At 41.9% G+C, this 25,337-nt stretch overlaps 1 protein-coding gene across 6 annotated transcripts in view; it reads right to left on the bottom strand.

Moving 5' to 3' along the window:
• Positions 1 to 25,337, bottom strand: part of msh3 (mutS homolog 3 (E. coli)) — a 126,955-nt gene that overhangs the window by 57,487 nt on the left and 44,131 nt on the right. For 4 of the 6 annotated variants that reach the window (XM_042320822.1, XM_042320817.1, XM_042320821.1 and 1 more), the window contains 7 exons: positions 19,386 to 19,573; positions 18,691 to 18,859; positions 16,366 to 16,430; positions 15,993 to 16,113; positions 15,159 to 15,277; positions 11,799 to 11,906; positions 11,307 to 11,421 (listed from right to left, as the gene is read on the bottom strand). In XM_042320822.1, coding sequence (XP_042176756.1) covers positions 11,307 to 11,421; positions 11,799 to 11,906; positions 15,159 to 15,277; positions 15,993 to 16,113; positions 16,366 to 16,430; positions 18,691 to 18,859; positions 19,386 to 19,573 — 885 coding nt within the window. The remainder of the gene's footprint in view (positions 1 to 11,306; positions 11,422 to 11,798; positions 11,907 to 15,158; positions 15,278 to 15,992; positions 16,114 to 16,365; positions 16,431 to 18,690; positions 18,860 to 19,385; positions 19,574 to 25,337) is intronic. The other 2 variants (XM_042320819.1, XM_042320820.1) reach the window with 1 other exon arrangement.

The raw sequence follows: 25,337 nt of genomic DNA, 5'->3' as shown, positions 1-25,337 counted from the left end.
CCAGATTGACGGGGTTGAGACCGTGTATGAGTACAACGGTTGTTTCTTCCATGGTTGCAAATCTTGCTTTGTGCCCCAGACCATGTGTGTCCTAACCCAAAAGACTTTTGGGGAAATGTACCAAGATTTTCAAGACAAAAGGGATTCTTTACAGGCTACTTACAGTCTAAAAGTGGTTGTTTTGTGGGAGCACGAATGGACCGCCCTCAAAAAGTCTGATCCTCATGTTCAAGCCTTCCTTTCCAGTTATGACACCCCAGAACCCCTGGAACCCCGACAGGCCTTGTATGGCGGCCGTACCAATGCTTTGACATTGCGGTATGCTATCCTATAGGGCATCCGGAAATTATTCATCGTGATTTTGACTTACCTCAAAACTATTTTGGTCTGATCAAAGCAACAGTCTACCCTCCTAGGGGTTTGTTTATACCAGTGTTGCCTTACAGGGGCCCTCAAGGAAAACTTTTCTTTCCCCTTTGTCGCACCTGCAGTGAAAACAAACAACAAAACCCATGTGATCACTCCGATCAAGAAAGGGCCCTGACCGGGGTGTGGGTCACAGTTGAATTCTCTAAGGCTTTAGAGATGGGGTATCGTGTGGCCAAAATCTTTGAAGTATGGAACTTTTCCAAGAAATCAGACACTCTTTTTAAAGAGTACATCAAGACCTTCTTGAGATGTAAGCAAATGGCTTCAGGCTATCCTGCATCGGTCACAGATCAAGAGAGCAAAGACAGGTACATTCAAGACTATCACGACAGAGAAGGCATCCTTCTTGACCCTGACAGAATAGAGGTCAACAAAACCAAACAAAATGTGTCGAAATTGTACTTAAATTCGCTTTGGGGCAAATTAGCGCAGAGGTGTAATATGCTAACAACGTCGATTATTAAAGACCCGGAAGAATTTTTGGAATTTGTTTTTTCGGACCAATACGAAATTTCCCATTTTTCATTCTTGAGTCAAGACATTGCCTTGGTGCAATGGTGACGTAACAAGAAGTGGGTTCAACCACCGGTAATGTAAATGTGTTTCTTGCAGCATATTGCCCGAGCGTTTACCCAATATACTCATCATAGAAACCTGTCCGTGCTTTACTTGGTGCAGAATGTGTTTCACCAAGGTAAAAATAGCCGCACCATCAGTTTGAACGCCAATTACATGGTTTTGTTCAAAAATCCTAGAGACAAACTACAAATTAACACTCTAGCTCAGCAGATGTACCCGGGAAGGAAATCCTACTTTATGGAGAGCTACGAGGACGCTACCAAAGCGCCATTTTCTTATTTAATCGTGGATTTAAAAGCAAATACTCCAGAAAACCTGAGGCTACGAACAGGTCTGTTCCCGTGGGAGTGGCCGGCTGCGTACATTCCTAAAAAGTAACCGCTCTGTCTCTGCGTTTAAAAAGAAACTTGCCCCTCTTGAGAAGCCTAGTTGGGGCTACATCTAATGAACGGAAGGCCATCTTGGGTCGCTGTTCTTCAGATCTCATATTATCCCTATGTGAGATTGCTTTGAATCTTCTCAAAGGACGCATTCCACTCACCCTGACACAATTGAAAAAATTAAAGAGACAAAAGGCCGCGATCAAGCTCTTTGCCAATAAAAGGGTCAGTCTTCAAAAGAAACGACATAGCATACAACAGTCTGGCGGTTTTATTCTACCTTTACTAAGTATAGCCGTGCCCTTCATCACCAGCCTTATTGCAGCCCGACGTGGTGGTTGAACACATAGGGTGATGGCCAATAAAATGTATCTGGTGCCACAACAAGAGTTGGATAGACTTAAAAAACAACTGCAGGGTCCCGAAAATATCAGACAAACAGCGGAAAATGATTTGGATACGGCCATGTTTTGAATCAAAAAGGATTGAACCCCTATGATAAGGTCCAAAAATACACAAACCTCTTGCAAAGGTATTTGTCCTTGGTGAAACAAGGGGAGAGAGAGACAGGCCATTTAACTATTTAAAAGATGACGAGCCTAGCGAGAGCCACGCCCCTGTAATGCCTGTACCTGCGAGCTTACCGTCTGAAGATCAAATGCCTGTTGAAGATAAAGTTATGCATGACTTGTTAACCCATGTAACATGAAAAATGTTAGCTACATTATGAACAAGATAAAAGACTCAAATGGGGCAGCTACTTGGAACGACAAAGGAGAGTTTATCCTTCAGGGTTCGGTTGTCAAGGGTTCACATATGCTTGACTTGCTTAAAAGTACCACATCTGCCCACAAGGTTGCTGATGACAGAAGACCTCCAGGGTGGCTTCAGTTTCTTAAGGCCCTGGCCATCCTCAACATTCCCCTCTAGGGTGTACCCAACTATAAGATTCGTCAACAGATTCACTCTTTAAAACACAAACCTTCAACGAGATACAGCACCCCTAAAGATGCCCCAAAACCCTCGCATCCTTATGAAATGAATGACGATAACCCATTTACCCCCCTGAACGCCTCCGGACCTTTCCCTAATCCCGATCTCTCTGGGTGGTTAGACTTTTGAATGACTATGATTAAATTCAATAAATTTTATTTGAAAAAATAAGCAATTTAACATTTGTGGCATTCTTGAAACATTTGGAGTGAGCATACGCCTTGATTACACGTTCTTAAAGGATACACATTTGAACACTTTTGATATTTTCTAAAAAAACAAGCTACAACGTTATCATTACTTCTTAAATCATCCTTATAAAGAGACATAACATCTTCAAAAGAAACTCCCGGGCTCTTTGGCATAGGTAGAATACACAGTGTTGACCGCATGTAGTGGAAAGGTTATCTTGCACCTGTTTGATGTTGTAGTATATCTTTGAGCAGTTTTTGGTAAGAAATTCTTTAATAGATTTGGGGAAATGTGAAAAACCGGGGGGAAAGCCATAGGAATCAAAAAAAGTTGAGATTTTTCTTCCTCCTTCCTCTTCTAATGTCACAGCTAGCCAATGTTCACCCGGCATGTGTTTAGGACGGGTATTGACAATAAACATGGCAGGCCGCACCATCCATTTCTCCATAGGTAATTCATCACAAGCCAACACTCCGCAAAATTGTTTTCCAATCAGTCGGCTCATGAGCCCTTCCAACTCTTGGGTATTCATATGTCTTTGCTCAACGATCCTTAATAATAATCTACTAAAACCTGTCTTCCGCTATTAACCTCCAAGTTTGAATCAGAGCAGGCATAAACAATCGTGCTAACGGTACAGGCTAAAGGTGTACGGAAATGCATTTCCAGCCTGAGGTTACCTTGGGACACCACCGAAAGATTTCCTGAGGTGTCATCATCAGGGGATAAATTGAAAGCATACATTGTGTAACCCTCTGCAAAATCATTTCTGTCAACAGGTAAAGAGAGATCTTTTAGATGCCTCCCAGTAGCCAGGAATAGATTGTAAAATTCTCGCACAGATATGTTGTTATTAAATTGCGGTTGGAAAGCCTTAGCTGGGACCTGACGTCCGTCCTGACACAGAGCTACATACTCTGCATTGAAGTGTTGAAAATTAAATGGGTTTTTATTTAAGCTGCCCGTATTGGAGGAGTGATCAACCCAACCTATAACCACGTATCGCGGTAAAGGGCCTAGAAATAGGTTTTCTTGACTGCAGATTCTGCTGCCCACAGGTATGCTAAAGGTTTTCATGGTAATTCTTTGGAGAGGGTAAAGGGCATTTCCTTTCATCAAAGCCTGTGAGTGACCCAGACGAACTGCCGGAGATAGACACTTTTTTAATAAAAAGCGTGGCCCCCAACACTTTTAAGCTAAAGTCCCCGTCCGTTGCAGACATTAGGCAAAACTCATCCTTGGCCCTGGTTAATTTTAGTCTTAAATCAACTGCATTTAAGAGTAAACGTTCTTGAAAGAAAATGTCAGAGTGTATAGGGCCTAGCAGATGAAACTCTCGAGATTCTGCACAGTAGCGAGCCCGTGCCTCCAGTCCTTTATTTGCACCGGTGGATGGGTCTGTCAATTCCATAGAGCCTCCTGCAGTATCCTTGCTAAACAGCCCTGCGCTGAATTAGGTCTTGAGAGTGTCTTCAGAGTAGTTGAGTAAGCATTCCATGATGGCCCGGTATGGGTATGTGGCACTGCTTTGACTGATTAGACATTCCCCCAAAGTCACATCCACTTGGGAGAAGATGGTGGCCACTGGGTAATTAATGAGACTCACTTTGGCATCGTTTGCAATATCAGTACCATCTCTTTTGGTCACTTTTAGACGCAAATGCACCAAGGTGTTGTTGAGGTCCAGATAGTTGTCACCGTGGCCTGGTATGAAAAACTCTATGGGGCCGTTGTCTGTAATGGCAGAGAGTGGGGCTATCTCCACATAACTGGACCTCTCTACTGAATGTTGGGTTAAGGGGGCCGTGAAAAGATCGAGCTCTGTCTTTATAGCTTCAGAGGACATGCGGTGTAAAAGAGCCATGGTACTTGTTCTTTTAGAAAATACTTCAGAGTAATCTTTTTACCGTTTTTGGTCCAGACCTCCTCACTTTACCCGGTCTTTGACTAACTGATTTTCTTTTAACCGTTATCCTCTGTTTTTTAGGCGCAAGCCTGCGCCTTATACCCGGAGGTCTCTTTTTTGGTCTTCGAGACAACATCATCAACCCTGAGCCTTCTTGACTCTCGACATCTGGTGACACCCTTCTGGTCATAGCATTGGCTACAACCTCACTTACTATATTTTTTTGCTGCTGATTTTAAATGCGGTTTGGCTATGCTGAGGCCTCTCTTCATAAAGGGTAAAACCATCCTAAAGAGGTTACAAAATATACCTCCTATCCCCGAACCATACATGGTGGGGGAACCATAATAGCCGGGTAACCCATTACCCACTTGATCAACATAGTATGAGACATACCGGTTAGGGTCGAGATGTCGGTGTTCCATAATTTTAATTTAGATGTATTATGTATATAAAATATATAATACTAATATTATATATGTAGAGAGGTTTTGGTGGGTCTAAAGTGGATTTTTACAATCGTTTTACCATAAGTAAATTCAATGTTTTCGTTCTGATCCGTTTTAAGATCAACAAGAATGTTTTCAATATATTTCTTGCTTACAGGTACGTAGTGTGGCTTGTCGTAGGTGACAGTGACCATGTCCCCATCCTTTCCGTCTATATGAACCGTTCTCAGGAGTGGCACACAGCTGTCTCCGACCCTTTGATAGGATATGATGTCGGTATACACAAATATGTTGTAAAATCCTGCATGTATATCCACGGGGAATGGGAATAATTTATCTTTCACATACGTTCATTTATTGGGACACATCCCCAACATGTATGCTAAATTACCGCCGGTCTTTATCCCCCCGGAAGCATCTCCTGAGATTTGTACACGTTTATGTATAGGGTTGTACATCAGGAATATTTCCATACTGTTCTGCGATAGGCGTTCAATCAACTCGGAGACGATCCTGTCGACAGTTCTATAGAACCCTTTTTTAACCTTAATAAGTTTCGCAGGTTCCGATAACTTTTTGAAATAAAAATCACGGTCCTTATCTTTGATATTATACCAGCTATGGGGGTATGTAATCTCGCTGAGACCTACTTCCCAGGCCTCTGATAACTCTATAGGCTTTGGAAAATTGGTTGTATAATTTGAACTCTGATTATTATGATATATATGTGCGGACGCATTACTGGGGAGAGTCAGGTAGAAGCCGCTGTGTTCCATTATGCACTCCGGTGTACACACGAATGAGGATGTATTTTATCATGCCTGGGGGTTTAAATTAACCCCCGATGCCTCCACCACATCCTGCTCTAATACCCAACTGTTGAACTTTTGGGGCCAGTTTTTCCAGCACCCATTTTTGACCCTTTTCTCTCTTTTGATCTAGAATCTCCTCTACGTGAAACACTTTGTCTTTACCCACCTGTACCTTCTGTAATTCCTTCTCATAAAAAGATCCCTCTATAAATTCCCCGTCATAATCTTTTAATATGTAGACCGGGGGTATGCGCGGCAGACATTCTGTAACCGTGAATAGCTCATCACTGTATCCTTGCACAGTTTTTTTATCGAAAACACCCCTCAACTTGGATATACAAACCAAGTCCCCCACAATGAATTTAAAATGTATTTTTTTTCTTACGGCGAAGGGGGAGAAAACCATACAGATTTTAAAGACTTGAAAAGAGTTTTCCGAAGAGACCTCGGAGGGTTTCATCCGTATACTCTTATGATAACTATTGTTATACCCAATTACTAAATCTTGAACTATATCGATATATCTATGCGTGTTGTGAGCTGTAAAATAGCGCCACATCCGCTCCTTCAGAGTTCTGTTAAAGCGTTCAACAACTGAAGCTTTCAAATCTGAGCCAGTAGCAAAATGTACTATCTTGTGCTTCTTCATGAGTTTCTGAAAAGTCTTATTAAAAAATTATTTTCCGCCATCAGTCTGCACTTTCTTGGGGGCGCCGCCTTCCTTCAAGATAGAGTCAAAGGCCCGGGTCACCTCTGCACCACTCTTATTTTTTAAGACCTGGACAAAAAGCTATTTTAGAGAAAATATCTATAACCGTTAGCATGTAGCGATTTCCATCATTTTTATCTGCAAGGGCCTGCATGTCACATAGATCGGCCTGAAATTGCGACAATGGTTGGGTAGATAAAAACTCTATTTCTGGGAAAATGTTTTCTTACGGGCTTATGCAGAGTGTGCGCATCCTGCTCTGATAGCCACTCATTCACTTTAGCATCGCTTAACCGGCTACCTGTTTCTTCGGCTATAGCTCTCTGTAAACGTTCCTTACCCCCATAAGACCCTGGGTTAGAGGGATTATAATAAATGTTTTTCAACATCTGCTCTGCCATCCTTCTTGCCTCTCTGAGGTACAATAACGTTAATGAGCCACTTTCAAATAACGACAACATTTCATTTTCATTTTTGGGATTTTTATTTTCAAGAAAACATTATGTATTAGGTATACAGACAATTCAGAATTCGTTGCAGGATACATGTCCCCGCTTTCTCAATGATCGAATCATGCAAAACCTTGTATATTTGGTTTAGATTAACAGGTTTGTTTCGCTGAATTTTCACAACACACACATCCGCTATAAAAGTATATAAACAACAAATATGATACATGTTACAATTAAATGGTGTTTCAAACAAATAAAGTAAAATCTTAGACAAGGTTGTTTCTAGTTCTTCAGAATCACCACCAAGCCGGGTTACCATTTGTGTCCATTGTAGACACTCGCCCGCATGTCGTACATGATTCATGATTTGTTCCATTTTCAACACACGCTCTACATTAGTCCCGGAATTGTGGGTTGTGTAGAACGATACATTGGTCACTTTATTTTCAATAATTTGATGCATAACACTTGTAAGTTCTCTCAAAAGAAAAAATGTATTTATTCTCTCTAACATCGTATACACATAGTTACCCATTGCTCTACATCTAAATAACAAAAATGTCACTCGGTCTCTTGGGGTTTATTGAGCCAGAAAGTCATCACATCAGCCACCACAGCCTCCCTGTATTTGTTATCGTCCACCAGGGTGTGTCGGATTTCTTTGAGTTTCTCGTGAATGTGGATCGCCTCCTTCAGTTCATGTAGGAATGCCTCTGTTACCCCGTAAACTCTGGGGATAGACGGCACAAGGCCCATAGCCTCCAGGGCTCTGACCAGCGATGATATAAACCTGCAGGACCAAAGTCTTTTCACCAGCGCCTCAAATTAGTATCTTGGCGGGTCGTATAGGCATGGATGTCTGCGCTGGCTGGGGTGATTAATCTCACAACCGATGCATTTTTCTCGTATATATTCTCCAATCACCACGTCTAAAAGCGTGGCTACAGAGGCCTTGATGGTGTCCACAAAAATAGTACTGACCACCCCATCAAACACATCCTCAGGCTGTGTACATGTAGGGGGTGTCGAGGGTCTTGCCAGGGGGGAGTAGAATGTAGGGCTGCGCGGCATACAGTCCTTAGTGTCGGGCCCCCATGACGTTTCGGAGTTCTGGTATGCGTTAGGAATATCCATGGTTAATGCGTAGGTTAAGAACTGTAGGTTTTAAGGACCCTCCTTTTATTGTTGAACAGCCCTCGGGGTATCTGGGCGTGGTTAACGCCGCAGCTTACCTAGTTTTCTTCGGGGGCTTCCCCTTCTGACAATGTACCTTCTTGGGGCTGCGCCGCAGCTTACCTAGTTTTCTTCGGGGGCTTCCCCTTCTGACGATGTACCTTCTTGGGGCTGCTTTGAGTCGTAATCCTCCGGATTCGTATATATTATGCACTTCTTTAGCCGAACAATGCACTGGCGCCGTTGGCTCTGTACAAACAGAGCGTCCAACAACTCCAACATATTCAATTCCATTAAAGGCCAACTTTTAAAGGGGATAAGCATGCGAAGCCTAAAATCACCGACCAAACCGCCATCCCGGATGTTTTGGTCAACCCCCCCAGTTCAACCAGGCCCCTAGACATTAATCACCATGACTACTTCAAAGGCTGCCATATAGATATAAAATAACACACACCCTTTAACACGTGACCACAGGAACAGGGGGGACGGGCCGGACGCCCATATTTAGACATGCACACGTCATCATGACGCAGGGTCATCAATCAATCACTTTGACGCGTGCCGTCTACTTTAATCTCTCTCTGGACAGTTTAAATACATGTTTTTTGTTTTAAATGGAGACTTGCTCACATGACTAGCGAGAGAGCCGGTGCGCTGCTCTTTGACAGTGTGTGGCACGAGGGAGAGAGAGAGAGAGAGAGTAGCCAAACTGACTCGCAAACTTGTTGCTGCCATAGGTTATCTAACATACCATCTTGTTTGAGAAGATATTTTAAGCAAACTGGGCATTTGAACAACAGCATAAATACAGCTACAGTGAGCTCCAAAAGAATTGGGACGGTAACATTTTTTGTTTTTGTTTTGCCTCTGTACTTCAGCACGTTGGATTTGAAATTATGCACTTCAACCTCTTGCAACTAGGGGGCACTATTTTTATTTTTGGAAATAAAATGTTTTATGAGATTGGGGAACACATTGGGAGGGATCTTAGACCATTCCTCCAAACAGAAACCTTCCAAATCCTTGATATCCTTCATCTGCACTTATGGACAGCCCTCTTCAATTCAAACCACAGGTCTTCAATAGGGTTCAAGTCCGGAGACAGATAGCCATTGCAAAATGTTGATCTTGTGGTTAATTAACCATTTCTTTGTGGATGTGTACGTGTGCTTGGGGTTATTGTCTTGCTGGAAGAGACACTTGTGGCCAAGTTTGAGCCTCCTCAAACTTGTATTAGTATAAAATAATATAATTTACCAAATATAGCTCAGTATTTCTGATTAATATTACTGTATACAGTCTTTTTTTGCTCATCTTTATCAAAAGGTACCAATATTTTTTGACCTGACTCTATATCAATTGATATTCTGACTTTGAGCAGTTCTAAGCAGATTAATCAGGCAAAATTGTTTCTGCCTGGAAAGATTTAAAACCTTAGCAGCATAGTGGTTCAATCCTCAGTTCCACCCTATTGCAGAATCAAATGTCAATACATATTCAATCTTAATGCATAACGAATCGCAATATGTATCGAATAGTGTATGTATCATGCAACGTATCGTGAGGTCCCTGTCCTACTATCTTTCTATCCACCCTCTCATTGAATGTTATGACTTATGGACATGATATGAACATGATAATATTATGAACATGAATAAACAGTCCATAGAGAGTAATGACCATATGAGCACAAAGAGATCGATGCATTTCTTCTTTCGCTCTATCTGGAGGGAGAGAATGAAAGAGAATAAGAGGGAAACTGAAATCCGTTTTACCTCATTTTTAAACAGCATGTCACCTGTACAACTTGAGATGACAGAACTCAAAATCACCTTTATTCTACACACTGAAATGGACACAAGGCCCTTCCTCTGGCAAATCAGACCATAACTATATCCTCCTGCTTCCTGCTTATGAGCAAAAACTCAAGCAGGAAGTACCAGTGATGCGCTCAATATGGAAGTGGTCCGATGGAGCAGATGCTAAACTAAAGGACTGTTTCGCTGACACAGACCGGAATATGTTCTGGAATTCACCCACATCAGTCAACGGCTTCATTAATAAGTGCATTGATTACGTCTTCCCCACAGTGACTGTACATACTGTACATTCACCAACCAGAAGCAATGGATTACAGGTAACATCCGCCAAGATAACCTGCCTAAATGACTATCGCTGCGTAGCACTCAAATCTACAGTATAGCAATGAAATGCTTTGAAAGGCTGGTCATAACTGACATCAACACCATCATCCCAGATACCCTGAACCCATCTTGACTGACTGCATCACTGCTTGGTACGGCAACTGCAATGCACCTGATTGCAAGGCGATATGGAAGGTGATGAGTACGGCCCAGTACATCACTTGGGCCGACTCCCTGCCATCCAGGACCTCTATACCAGGCGGTGTCAGAGTAAGGCCCAATCATTTTAAAAAACTCCAGCCACCCAAGCCAATGATTGTTCTCTCTGCTAACGCACGGCAAGCGGTCCCACTGTCCGAAGTCTGGAACCAACAGGAACCCTGAACAGCTTCTACCCACAAGCCATGAGACTGCTAAACAAGGCTGCTAAATACAGTAGTTAATCAAATGGCTACCTGCATTGACCCTTTTTTGAACTCTCTCTCTTGCACTGACTACGCACACACACTGGACTCTACCCACACACTCACACATACTTACACCCCAACACACACACTACATACACCCACACACACAAAACATACGCACACATGCATACCGACGCCACACACATAGGCTGTTGCTCCACATACGTTGCCGCTACAGTCTATTACCTATCCTATTGCCTAGTCATTTTACTCCTACTTATATGTATATAACTACCTCAATTACCTCGCACCCGCGCACATCGACTTGGTACTGGTACCATGTTATTTTTTACTTGTTATTGTTATTCATTCCTCGTGTCACTATTTATATTTTTTATCTTCAACTATACATTGTTGGAAAAGGACCCATAAGTAAACATTTCACTTTCAATGTAAGCATTTAACCTGTTGTTTAAGAAGCATGTGACCAATAAAATTTGAGAGAAAGAGAGAGAACGTTTTATGGAGAGAGAGTGAAAGGTCGATATTACATTGCTGATCTGTACAGTGATTGGGTGGGCAGTATGAGAGCTTGGCTCGATTCCTATTGGCGCCTTTTGCATTTCACAGAGAGAAGGATTAATCTACACCAGCTTGTGTGTGTGTTTGTCTGTATACCTGTAATTCTGTGTTGTTGGGGACGTATTGTGTGTGCTCTCCCATCAGTAGGTCTATCACAGGATGTCTGCCGTCCCTGATCACGATCTGACGGTGTCCCTCACACAACACCGGCCTGGGAGAGAACACAGTTATATACTCTGAGGTGAGAAGTAGGGGGTGTAGTTGGCGAGAGAGGGACACAGAGATGGATAGAGAGATGTTTAGGGTGCAGTTGGCAGTAGCCTTCTGGACCCAGTCCACTCCTCCTCACAGGCTGTTTAAAACTGTAACTAAAAACACACACACACACACACACACACACACACACACACACACACACACACACACACACACACACACACACACACACACACACACACACACACACACACACACACACACACACACACACACACACACACACACACACACACACACACACACACACACACACACACACACACACACACACACACACACCTCTAAGGTAAAGGTCATCAGAGTGATTACCTGCAGTAGTTCCTCTGCTTAGCGACCTCAGCCAATGAGAACAGGCAGTCCACTGTTGCTAAGTTACCAACGGCCTTCTTCATAGTGTGGTAGTACTCCCCAAATTGACTGAGAGCAGGAGAGAGAGAGAGAGAGAGAGAGAGAGCAAGAGAGTTTGAGTATAGAAGGGGAACAGACAAAACTACCAAAAGTTATCACCAAAAGTCATATGCAGTTGTCTTAATGTAATCGGTGTGAAATAGCTAGCTAGTTAGTGGTGCCCGCTAGTATCGTTTCAATTGGTGACTTCACTCGCACCAAGACCTTGAAGTAGTTGTTTCCCTTGCTCTGCAAGGGTCGAGGCTTTTATGGAGCGAGGAGAGGGACATAAGCAATACTGTTAGATTGATGCTGTTGACCCGGATCACTGGTTGCTGTGGAGAAGGTTAAAAGGGGGTGAGTGTGACCAGTGTGAAATGGCTAGCTAGTTAGCAGTGTGCACCTATTTGGAACACCTATATACACTTTAAAAAGTCTAATAAAAAATTCTATTTAATATACACAATCACAATAAATCCATTATTTATTTTGGTCAGGTCTAAAAAAAAACAAGATAAAGAGAAAATGTATTTCAGAAGAACAGAATATGAGTTGGCCTACTGTATGTTTTCTGGCTCTGCTCCATGTCATAGGCTATAGGCTTGTTCATTTAGCGGACAAGATATGCTTAGAAGTCCCATGCCATTATTTTATATGATATGATTTTATAGTAAGAAGAATATAATTGAACTTAGTTGAATAAAATAGAAAGGATATTTTTCCCATTCCGGAGCGAGTGCTCATATGAAGTTGTAAAAGTGATCATTTGAAACAGGTCATATATGCTAGATTTAGAGATATTTGGAAACTTAAGTTGTGAGAGACACTATAGACAGATAACTATAGACAGATATTTGGCGCCATGTAAATCTTGACGTATGTTGCATGAGAGCAAAATGTACCTTTGTATAAATTCTCTCATCTGTGATTTGTCAAGAATATCCAGGAGGAGGTACTTTGTTATAAAATGTTGTGGCTTAGTTCTGCTGTTTGGGCTCTCAACAAATCACTTACTGTACAGGTGGGTCAATGACAAGCTCCGTTACTACAGTAATTAAATAATAAAGTTTGATTGTTTTGAAGAAATCTAAAAGTCTCATTTTGATTAGAATAATTCCACGACAGCTGCATGATGCGACTATTAATGATTTGAAAGTCACAAAGCTTGCCCTCTGTTCCTTGCATCAAGCTGCACATCTGTTCACTCATCAAGTGATCATATTTTTACCCATCAGACTATGCTCAATTTAATATTGTCTTTACTAATATGTCAAATGTATTTCGATATACTGAACAAAAAGATAAACACAACATGTAAAGTGTGGGTCCCCATGTTTCATGAGCTGAAATAAAAGATCCCAGAAATGTTCCATACACCAAAATATTATTTAATTCAAATTTTGTGCACAAATTTGTTTACATCCCCGTCAGTGAGCGTTTCTCCTTTGCCAAAATAATCCGTCCACCTGACAGGTGTGACACCACATGTAACCAAGCCAGCCCAGGACCTCCACATCCAGCTTCTTCACCTGCGGGATCGTCTGAGGGATCGTCAATGATGCCGAGTAGGCTACTTCAGTTTTAGAGCGAAACATGTGCTTCATATGAGCTGCTCCAACCCTGTTCCTGCTGAATTTGGGAAACCAAGGGAAATCTGTTCGGGAATATCGATAGTAACATGTTTTCGTACGAAAACATATTTCAATAAACTTTTGACAGCCCCTCTGAGCGCTCTAGAAAGGAATAAAGGAGAGAGAGGAGGAGATGGAAATGCACGGTGGTGAGATATTCTGTATGGCTAAAATTAAATTAATTTTGAAAATGTAAAAACTGCCCTATTACTAGGCTATTCAAAATCAAATACAAATGTACTATAATTGTAGGCTAACTCTGTACGCTGCCCTGCACAATCAATGAACCAACAGCATTGCCCAGGGCTATGCGTTCTCTCCCAGACTGCTGGATAGAAATGATGGAGTCTAGCATTAAGTCCATCCAGTATGAATAAAAATACAGCCCACACTTTATTATTATTATTCAAATTTGTTTAATTTTGGAGAATAGGCTAGACTAGAGGCGATTTTAGCATGTAAATCTTGGTGGGGCAAAAAAAATATAGAAAAGTGGGATGCATGCCAGCAAAGCCACTAGACAACACAACACTAAACAATACATTAAGTGCACTATAACAGTGACAAACGGTGCCCGCAAACTGTTAGGGCCTACATAATGCTGTCCCAACAGCAGTCCCAATACCTTACCACTGTTACATCTGGCTATCAGTGGAGCCTTGTCTGGCAGCGAAACAGTTCATTCAGCCTCATTTACTGCCTTTAAAAAAACAAAGCTGATATGGCTGACTTGCTTAAGGACATATAATGTGATTTGAAGACATTTTATCTGTGGCCAATGACCTTGAGCCTTCTTGGATGGGCACTGCTAATGTAACTCTATGGCAGCATCCAAGGGGCTACAAGTTTCTAGCTCTACCCTTAGACTTGGCGGTGATGTAGTGTCCCCATGAGTGACAGAACAGAGCCAATCACAGCTCAACGCTCTGTATTTTCTGCTGGCTTGCCACGCCACCACAGAAAGAACTGGGCTAGGCTGAAACACCTGCATTTTGGAGCTGCCTTACTCAAGAAAACAAAGAGACCATGTTTGTATGCGGCTTCATTGGCAAACTGATATGTGACACGTATTAATGTCAAAATAAATGCAGACAAGCAAGCCCCCCCAATGGGCTAGACCTATTATGTACCGTTTTAAATCAGTTTTGTTTGTCTGGCATGGGTACTATGTGGTAGGCTATGTATTGTATAACGGCACAATCATTAATTAAAGTTTTTTTTTTGGGGGGGGGGGCTTAGGCTCATAAGCCTATGCATAAACTCTAATATTGCGTATGGGTGTTTTAAATTAATCATCACCTTAGAAAGCGCTGTCCATTTCGTTCTGTTAGGAAACATCCACAACAACCATTTTTTACACTCAGATTGATCAGCACAGTGAGGTGAGTTTTAAAAGCATGATACTGTTTTGATGATAAGTGTTTAATGTGATTTTCGATTGCATTTGCATTGATACCAATGGTTAGAGGGACAATAGAGCCCCGTGTACCAGGCCATTAGGACCTGATGGTCATTACCAAGTTGGGTACTACCAAAGCTTGTCCAGAGTGGAGATTGTGGAGTGGAGACTCCTCCATAAGGGGAGATTACCGTGACATGGAATTTTACTGCGGTCATGACTCATGACTGCCGGTGTGGCGGTAATACAGACCTTGAAGTAGTTGTTGTGGAGCGATAGGTAACAGTGCTTTGAGGGTGAATGTTGTTGATGTGTGCAGGGAGTCCCTGGTTCAATCCCACATTGTGGCGAGGAGAGCGACGGAAGAAATACTGTTACATTAAGGTAGGTAAGACATATGCATATCACAGTCGCTGCAAGTAAAACTTTCCTCCAAGTACAGCTATTAGCACAATCAGTGATAGTAAGAAAATAAAGTGCAAGTGTTAGTGCAAGGGGGTGCTTGGGGGTTAAACTAAGAGGCTTTTGAAGAGACATTTTTGGAAGATGGGCAGGGACTCTGCTGTCTGGATTTTAGGAAGGAGCTTGTTCCTCCATTGTGGTGCCAGGACAGAGAAGAGCTTTGACTGGTATTTGGGGAGCTGTCCCTCATAGGAGTGGAGGTGCCAGGAGACCTGACATGGCGGGTTGGCGGGAAGGATGTCTTTAGATTTTTTTCATGAGTTTTTTTTTTAAGGTCACTTTAAAACACCTAAAATGGCTTATTACTGCTTCTTACCTTATCAGCTGGACTGGCTTGTAGTCCCAGTAAAAATGCTAATTAGAAGTGAAATGCTAATTTGCTGCATTGTGCGGTGTTCTAAAAAGTATGTTTTACTCTTGTGGATTTCTAGAACTTTGCTACTACTGATATGTAATTGACAGTTGGTGTTAGTTGCCGGTGGAAATGTTACATGTAGCCCCTTTAAACTAGGTCTTATACCTCCCATTGGAATTTCTGCTGTTTTACACATCAACCCTCTCCCCACTTTGGATGGATGTCAACAACATGAAATTGATGTGCTGTAGGTGATGAATAAAGGATACATACTGTAGGAAGTTGGTCCATTCTTTCTGGCTGTCGATGAGCAGCTGTTCTCTGAGCTGGGACAGACTCCTACATCTTCCTATCAGGTACGGAGACTGGTACCTACTCACTGCCTTAGTACTTGAAGGGAGTAGGGAGGGGGAGAGAGAGCGATTCATCCTCAGTCATAGATCATGGCCTTTAATTTCATTTCCCAGCTAAAAAAATATCACAATTTCCTGTCAGGACCTCTATCTTACAAGACGGTGGTCAGAGAAATGAGACCGAGGGGAAAGGTAGACATAACAGGAAGAGACAACACTGATTAGAACAGATAAATAAAATGTGACAAAATGTGTAAAACTCCCGTCTCTGTCCTCTCTGTGTTCTCACCTGCTGATCTTAACCCAGTCGGACGGAACCACAGACACCATAGAGTTCTTCACCTCTATCAAGAACTGGGATGGGGGAGGCAAAGAGGGAAGCAGGAAGAGAGGGACGTAGGGGGAGAGAGAAGGATGGAGAGAGTTTAGGAGGTAGAACAGGAGGGGAGATAAATAACTTGCCTGCAGACAGAGACAACGTCAATTTGATTAAAACACACAAACAAGCCTTAAAGATGTAAAGTCCCCTGTTTTGGGGACCTGCGTGGTTCTGGTACCGGTTAGGACAGAAATTTGCGATTATAAATCGATATGTGGACACCACAGATTGAAATGGCTTGCATTGAGAGGTAGCCCTGATTCTTACGGAAAGGATTTTCTCTTCTGCCTGTGTGACGCAGGATGTGAAATCTGACACCATTTGAAGCTAGGATGTCCCTCCTACCATTTCATTCACTCTTCTGACTGTCCATCAACTCCTGGCTGAACCCTATTTTCATATTTGTACTGTGTACTTGTGTCTTCAAAAGTGACTACACCTCAGCAATGTATAACTATTTTTTACCAGTAAAGTAAGATTTGAACCTTTCCTGCAGCATTACTAATTTTTGTTTGTGGCAGGTTTTCCCAAACTCGGTCCTGGAGCCTACTCTGGGTGCACATTTTGGTTTTTGCTGTAGCACTACATAGCTGATTCAAACAAACAACTCATCATCAAGCTTTGATTATTTGAATCAGCTGTGTAGTGTTAAGGGTTAAGTTTGGGAAACCCTGGTTTATGGCCCTCTTATGATAAATAATTACTTTGGGGAATTACATTAGGTTACATTTAAGCAGTTAAAAAGTCAGACACACATACACAACTAAAATCAGATCCCAACTGTGACCTAGCCACCTACAGAAAATGAGGCCATCAGTGCCCGCCTAACACAAACACATACACTCACCTATTCACCCGCAGCTTTTCTCGCAAACATACACGCACGTCTAAATTAGATCACCACTGTGACTCAGCCACCTACACAAAAGGCCTCTTCACACTTAGTAAACTTTTTGTAAAAATACCATTAGGCTACACATATTACTCAAATGCAAACTTGCGTACTTGCTACGTCTCGACCACTATCTCTGGAAGTAGCGCATGACACTCGCCCAACCACTTGAAGCAGGGCAGTGTAAACAGAATTGTCTCATTGAGTTAACACTCCTACAATATAAATGGTAATAGCAGTGCAATGTTTTTTTAAACAGTTGAAATGTATAGACATTTTCCTAATATTTGAGATTTGTTTTATAGATTTTTTACTTAAGTGCCTGTTACATTCTGAAATTGTCGCAGTAGCCGCCGGCTGCACTGAGCCTCGTAAAACTATGGAAGTCCATCCCCACCACCAAAAACATGGAAAATATAGAGCATACAAATAGGATATGTTGTTTCATTTGTAATATTGTGTTATTTCAGAGGTGGAACCACAGGTCCCAGAGTGGTGGTGGGGAAATTGTTTTCCTGGGGCCCAGAGTTTTTCCTGATCTGGTAGTATGCTAACCTAACCAACTCCGGATCCTAGTTTTAGCGCAGGACATAGTAATAAATCAGCTGTAAAAACATTTTTATGTGGGATAAAATTAATAATTAGGTCATATGGTAAAAAAATAAATACTAGAAAAAAGTAAAACCCTTAAAACAGACAACAACTGCGATTGAACAAAAACAGGGTTGAGCTCGCTGTATGTAGGGTTGCATTGTGTAGGCCTTTGCAGCTGTAATTAAAAAGATACTCATCCAGTATGCCATCACTATTGTGATGATTGATTAATTAATTCCAGTCAATAATGTTGGATTCAAAAGGCCTAGGTAGCCTAGCCATCCAAAGTGTGAATTTAACGCTACTTAATGAATACATGCTGTTAAAGCAACTGTGCTTTTGTCTACAATAGACCAACATAGCTACTGTAGTAAGTCAAAGTTGTGTGCTGGAGAACCTTGGCTGAGCATGGGTGGAGTAGGCATTGTGGTACTCAAGTGAATTTCCTATCTTTATTGGCTTCAGACCAATGCCAGTTTCTCAATTAAAACACCATTTTTAGTTTTTAATTGTAAAATTGTCATTTTGAGCTGCGGACCAAGTATGTCACATTGCCAGCCACAACGAAAGGCAAGGCTGTAATGTAGAATTATCTTTCGCCACCCCGCTCCTCAGACTCTCCTTCACATCTTGTAGTGGGAATAGGGCTAAAATTATATTAGTCTCCGCCTAACACAAACAGACACACACTCCCCTGTCCACCCGCAGCTTCTGTCACACACAACACACAGTCTCTCTCTCTCTGTTACCTCTTGTCCACTGACTCTGACGTAGTCCAGTGTGGGGGTCCTGAGTGTGTATCGGACCTCTCTCCGGTGGTCTTGTATCTCAGTCAGAACCGATTGGATCTCGACTCTCCTCTCCTGGAGCACTGGGAAGCCCGATAGGTCACAGAACAGCTCCCTCTTATCCCCTGACCTACACACACACACACATTTTTTACTTTCACCTGTATGCAGATGACACTGTGGTGTATGCCATTGCCCCACAGCTGACCAAGCTCGGTCAGAGCTTCAATCTGCCTTTATTTCACTGAACTTCTGGAGAGAGTTTGCTGCACTGAAAGTAAAGGGGCTGAATAATTTTGCACGCCCAATTTTTCAGTTTTTGATTTGTTAAAAAAGTTTGAAATATCCAATAAATGTCGTTCCACTTCATGATTGTGTCCCACTTGTTGTTGATTCTTCACAAAAAAATACAGTTTTATATCTTTATGTTTGAAGCCTGAAATGTGGCAAAAGGTCGCAAAGTTCAAGGGGGCCGAATACTTTCGCAAGGCACTGTATTTACTAAAAAAGTAGCTACAAATATTAAGATGTATTGAAAAACTTCAAAGAAATAGTTTCAACGGTATTGAAAAACCATCCCGTGGCTATTTCCAAATACCCCAGTATACGGTATACCACTCAAGCCTAACACACACACGCACACTGTGGTGACTCACTTGGCTGCCTTCTCGTTGAGGACTTTGAGAAAGTTGTGAGCGGGAGCCAGCAGTTCAGGTGTGTCCAATAGGAGCCCTCGGAGCAGAGAGGAGCTGAGCTGTGATTGGATGGATGGGAGTAGAACCTGTAGTTCCACCCCCAGCCGAGAAAGACTGCTGCTGATGAGGTAGAACTCCTGGGTGGAACACTGGAACACACACATGCAAACACATGGGTCATTAGAATGTAATGTGTGCATTTGATATTCAAACTCAATTCATCTTTCATATATTTCCCTGTGGTGAGGTAATATCATTGACATAACTAAGAATGTATAAATTAGATCATGGAATAAAACAAGAGTATGTGTGTGTGGGGAGAGAGATGAGATGTAAATTCCTCACTCTCATTTAATAATGATATGACAGCTGTTAAGCCTAATTTACATCTTATGCTTCCGTGCTATTAGGTCGGCTCGAATGAAATTATGCAATGTCCGCTACCCTCCACACATGTCCGCACGGGCGTCCGAAATCTCTGTGTCCGCAGGACACTTTTCCTAGGTGGTGTGCAGACGTGGAACCCTGTGCGGACATGAGCAGATGTTCAATTGAAGTGGAAAGTAGGTCTTAGGACACACACACTAACCTGTAAAGTAAGGAAGTAACCCTCCCTTTGAAAACAGCCTATGTGGCATCAATATAAGTCAGAATAATTTATTCTAGTGTCAGAATCCACTACAAAAGTGTAATAGGATCATTTTGGTAATGAAGTTAACCTCGTCTAAAACAGAGTTTGGAACGCCAGTGCATCACAACGAGTAAATTAAGGTTGGGTTTGGATTACAATATGTGATAGAAAAATTACATATTTACCTGATTTGTTGGATATTTGACAATTATATACTTAACTAAACAGTAAGACATTTCTGTTCTATTAAATGTCTGTGTGAACTGAGAAGAGCCTAAAAACCTACAGCTGGCATTCCATAGATGAGATGTGGTGGGTGTCAATGAGATCGAGATAGCCTGGAGGAACAGAAAAAAGGCCACAGTATTCCTAATTGTCCTGGCATCTGGGAGACCACACCAGAGGCAGATGACCAGAGGATGATCCAAAGTGGCTTATGGTGCTCCCCAATCTATATGGGAGGGGTTGAACCAGCCATGACTGAGCATTCTTGGTATCAGCTATATAAGGAACAGCATGGTCTGTAAAGGGGAGGCTTCTCTGCAGCCCAACAGTCCTGTTGGGCTGACAAGTGTAAGAATATTTCAAGATAAATACAGAGGACTAAAGGTCAAGAAGCCTAAAGGTCAAGAGGACTAAACGTCAATAGAGTACTAACGATCAATGGAAATAGTGTTTTTTCTGTAATAGGGAAATAATGAGCAATGGGTCAGAGACATAGAAGGAATTTGTCTTCACATTGAACCTGAAATAGGATACTTGTTATTTGGCCATTGGTCCAGTTTTATTGCAAGGTAAATTGGTCAACCACAGGCTAGGGCTGGGTTATAAAGTACAATATGTCCCTTTGTTCTGTGGAGAGAATCACCTCGGACAGATGTGTCCGTACTTGTTGCACTTCATGTCGTCACACGTCATCAGAGTGCGCAGCTGAACAGTGTATGCTGGAAAACACTCGGTTTGTTATTTTTGATTGAAACAAAACCGATATTCATTAAATACGAATACAGAACAAGGACCGCTATTTCTTGTCCCGGAATCCTGCTTAACAGACCGGTTTAAGCCTGCTTGACAGAGACGCTAAGCTGCTAGCCATCAAGCTAACGAAGTTGGTACCAGATGAGTTTTGTCTGGAGAAATAACATTTCCAGCGCTGTAGGAGCTGTATCTATTACGCACTGTTTCAGGACAAACCAGATCATTCGGAGTTCCATTGCGGAAATTGTTTACCTGCCGAGGATTGCCTCGTCCTTCTCGCCAAAAGTGATTCCGGGCAGCTCCATGGTAAGAAATGTGACCGTTCCTGGTGCAAAAACAATGTTTTATGACAAAGCTCGAGTAAATAACATTACTAAGCTGCTCTCGAATGCACTATGCCAGGAAATCGATTATATCGTAGTCCATGTGGGTTTTAATGACATTATGAAGGTCAGTTCTGAAAAGTTGAAACTGGATTTTAAAGAGTTGATTGATTCTCTAAACACTAACAAAAGACCCATCATATCCGTACCATATCCGCTATCTCTGAATCGCAGCATTGTACGCTTTAGCAGGATTCTTTCTCTTCACAACTGGCTACGTGATTGTTGCAGCTCAATGGGTGTAACTTTTGTTGACAATTTCGATACCTTTGGAAACAAAACACGTTTTATAAGGAGGATGGGATCCACCCAAATCATTTGGGATCCTGGATCCTTTCACAGCACTATAAGGCTGCTTTGAGACAATGATTTATCAATGACTCAAGCCCAGCTCAGCTAATCCCTACCATTGTGACGCAGAGTTGTCATAATGCTTCAGCAATTGTACATTACACCAGGGGCATCAGTAGACACAATATAAGTAACCTATTGTATGTCCCTTTATCTGCCCTGAATGCCTCTACTGATCCAACAGTTATTATATGCAGTAATCATGTGCCTATGAACCAGATGTATACTGTTAGCACTAAGCTGGTGTGCCCTAGGAGTAAGTCCACTATGAGCAGCTCACCCTGCACTAACATAAATAACATGAGCACATCTACTGCTGCTAAGCTTCCCAGTAAAACAATTAAAGCAAGTAAGGATCCTTGAAGAAAAATTATAAAAATATCACAAGCATATAGCATATGTAGCTTAGCCTTTCGTGACTAGGGGGCAGTATTTTCATTTTTGGAGAAAAAAAAAACGTTCCCGTAGTAAATGGGATAGTTTGTCAGGACAAGATGATAGAATATGCATATAATTGACAGTTTAGGATAGAAAACACTCTAAAGTTTCCAAAACTGTAAAAATATTGTCTGTGAGTATAACAGAACTGATGTTGCAGGCGAAAGCCTGAGAAAAATCCAATCCGGAAGTGCCTCATGTTTTGAAAGAGCTGCGTTCCAATGCGTCCCTATAGAGCAGTGAATGAGCTATCAACCAGATTACTCTTTCTCCGTATTCCCAAAGGTGTCTACAGCATTGTGACGTAGTTTTACACATTTATGTTGAAGAATACCCGTAGGCGGCTACATTGCGCAAGTGGTCACCCGATGGCTCCCAGGGTGACTCTCTCGTAAAATACAGAGGTAGCCATTACTCCAATCGGTCCTACTGAAAAACTAATTGGATATATTATCGAATAGACATTTGAAAAACACCTTGAGGCTTGATTATAAACAACGTTTGCCATGTTTCTGTCGATATTATGGAGCTAATTAGGAATATTTTTTCGCCGTTTTCGTGACTGCAATTTCCGCGCAAATTCTCAGCCAAACGTGAAGAACAAACGGAGCTATTTGGCCTACAAAAATAATATTTTTGGAAAAAAGGAACATTTGCTATCGGGCGGGCAGGTGTGCAGGTGTGGGTAGCGATCGGTTGAAGAGCATGCATTTAGTTGTCCATGGAAGGAGGCCATGGAAGGAGAGTTGTATGGCATTGAAGCTTGTGTATAAGAGGTCATACAATAAGTTTTGTTGTGATTCCTATGTTATTGACACAAATATTATCTGTTGGTCCGTCGTGTGTAATGAGGAGCAAACAGACAAAGCACTTGACATTTATGAAATATGCTTAATCCAGTTGCTAATAAGCATGCACTCATTAAGAAAATGACTGTAAAAACGGTTAAATCCCCGTGGATTGATGAGGAATTGAAAAATTGTATGGTTGAGAGGTATGAGGCAAAAGGAATGGCAAATAAGTCTGGGTGCACAACCGATTGGCAGCCTTATTGCAAATTGAAAAATGATGTGATTAAACTGAATAAAAAGAAGAAAAGGGTTTAAACATGGCTATGTAAAGAGTTTGTTCTGAGGCCACTCCACTATGGGCTGATACTTCTATGTTTTAACCTTTTATCGATCAAAACAATAACTAATTTTGCACACCTACTGACTCTAACAACATACGGGTGACATTATTGGATATGTCCGGAACTGGGAAAACGGTAAACAAGAAGACACGACAAAGACTAGCAACAAGATAGTGGATGCTAACGCTATTGAGATGCTAGTCACCATCCGTGCAGAAATGGCTATACCACGCTCTGATTTCATGACCGAACTTCGCTCCTCTGTGTCAAGTATATGAGCTGAAATTATGACAGAAGTCCAGTCAACTATGGCAACACTACAAACAACTTTCGCGACACAAACCCAAAAAATAAAGGATATGGAAACGCCATTGACCGACATAGATAATTGGCTTACCGAATTGGAAACCAAAAACGACGAGCTTACCTCCGAGAACGTGAAGTTGAAGGTTAGTCTAGATGAACAGTAAACACGTTCCCGGAGACAGAACATACGTGTGGTCGGAATCACAGAAGGGACGGAAGGGCGCAATCCTACCGAGTTCATGGCCACTTTCCTGCTTGACGTCCTCGGCGGAAAGACGTTTGAGCGGCCCCCAGTCATCGACAGGGCACATCGCACTCTAGCGGTAAAACCACAGCCCGGTCACCCTCCCAGAGCAATGCTGGTCCACCTACATTACTTCCAAACCAAAAAGAACATTCTTCGCACCTCCCGCGAAAGAGGACAACTGAACTACAATGGCAAGCGGATCCATATCTTCCCAGATTACTCTGCAGATCTGGCAAAACGCAGAGCTGCAAACAATGATGTGAAATCCCACCTTCACAAGGCAGGGGACAGATTTGGCCTGATAACTGAGGATTACTTTACAGGGGGCTAGCCACACATTTGAAGATCCCCAGTCTGCGCTCACCTTCTACCGGGACAATATCCACTCTACAGCGGCACAGAACCCAGATCCGTGAAGGTTGCTAGTTGTGTTATTAGGGTGCACACATGGTCAGTGTATAGACATGAATGTCAGTAACTTTTATTTGACCTAGCAAAATAATGCACCACATGCAGATGGCTGAATACCTCAGGTCGGAACCATCTACCATGCAATGGTATTCAAAGTAATCGTTAATAAGCGTTGTGGTGTAATGTAACTAAGCTTTTCATTTATAGAACTAATGAGGTTCTTTTTCTTTTTTTTCCCGGAATGAATAAGCCAAATCCCAATGACGTTCCTGTTAATTTGCTCCTTTAGTCTCAAGGGTCTCAAGGTAGGCAAAGGGGTGTATTTACTTTAGGCCCGCAATTTTTTTATTTTTTATTATATAGGCTAGGCTACATGTGATTGTACGGTGTATCTGTTTGGGTACGTGCATGAGTGCAATAGCGATAACGCTTAGGACAATTTAAAAGATTTAGTTTATTCCTTTTTCATCCACATGTCCATAGATTTATGTTAATTCCCCTTTATTCAACATAGGACACAGTGAAACCTTTTAACTTCTTTAAAACCATTAGTGGGCTTCCTGTTAGTAAAGTGACAGAAAACAGGGTAGGTACCGTTTTGGGGGTCTGTCATTTCATTTGGGGACTCAGCAGTGGGGTTTTTCTAAACTTTATTTGTATTTTTTGTTTTAGTTTAGGCTTACACAAACGTCTTATTAATCGTCCCAAAATTAGATATTGGAGACTTAATACATCTCTGCTTAACAATGAAGGATTCTACTCTGTGAAAATATAAATTATCACATTACTGGCTCGACAACCAACTCTCTCCTGTCTCAGCTGCAACTATCTGGGATGCTGCTAAAGCAACCAAAAGGGGTCATATAATTTCCCAAGCCTCCCTAATCAAGAAGCTTAGAATTGAAAATAGGGAAAAATTGAAGTTTGAAGTAAAGCATTTAGAACTTTTTCATGAACAACCAACCCAGGCGAACAGGAATTCACTAGCTTGTGCTAAGGCCAAACTCAATCATTATCCAAAAAAACTAGTTTTTTT

This window comes from Oncorhynchus tshawytscha, linkage group LG04, assembly GCF_018296145.1.
Source record: "Oncorhynchus tshawytscha isolate Ot180627B linkage group LG04, Otsh_v2.0, whole genome shotgun sequence".
NCBI classification, from domain to species: Eukaryota; Metazoa; Chordata; class Actinopteri; order Salmoniformes; family Salmonidae; genus Oncorhynchus; species Oncorhynchus tshawytscha.
Note: the sequence above shows the minus strand (reverse complement) of the source record. Positions and strands in the feature narration are given on the sequence as shown.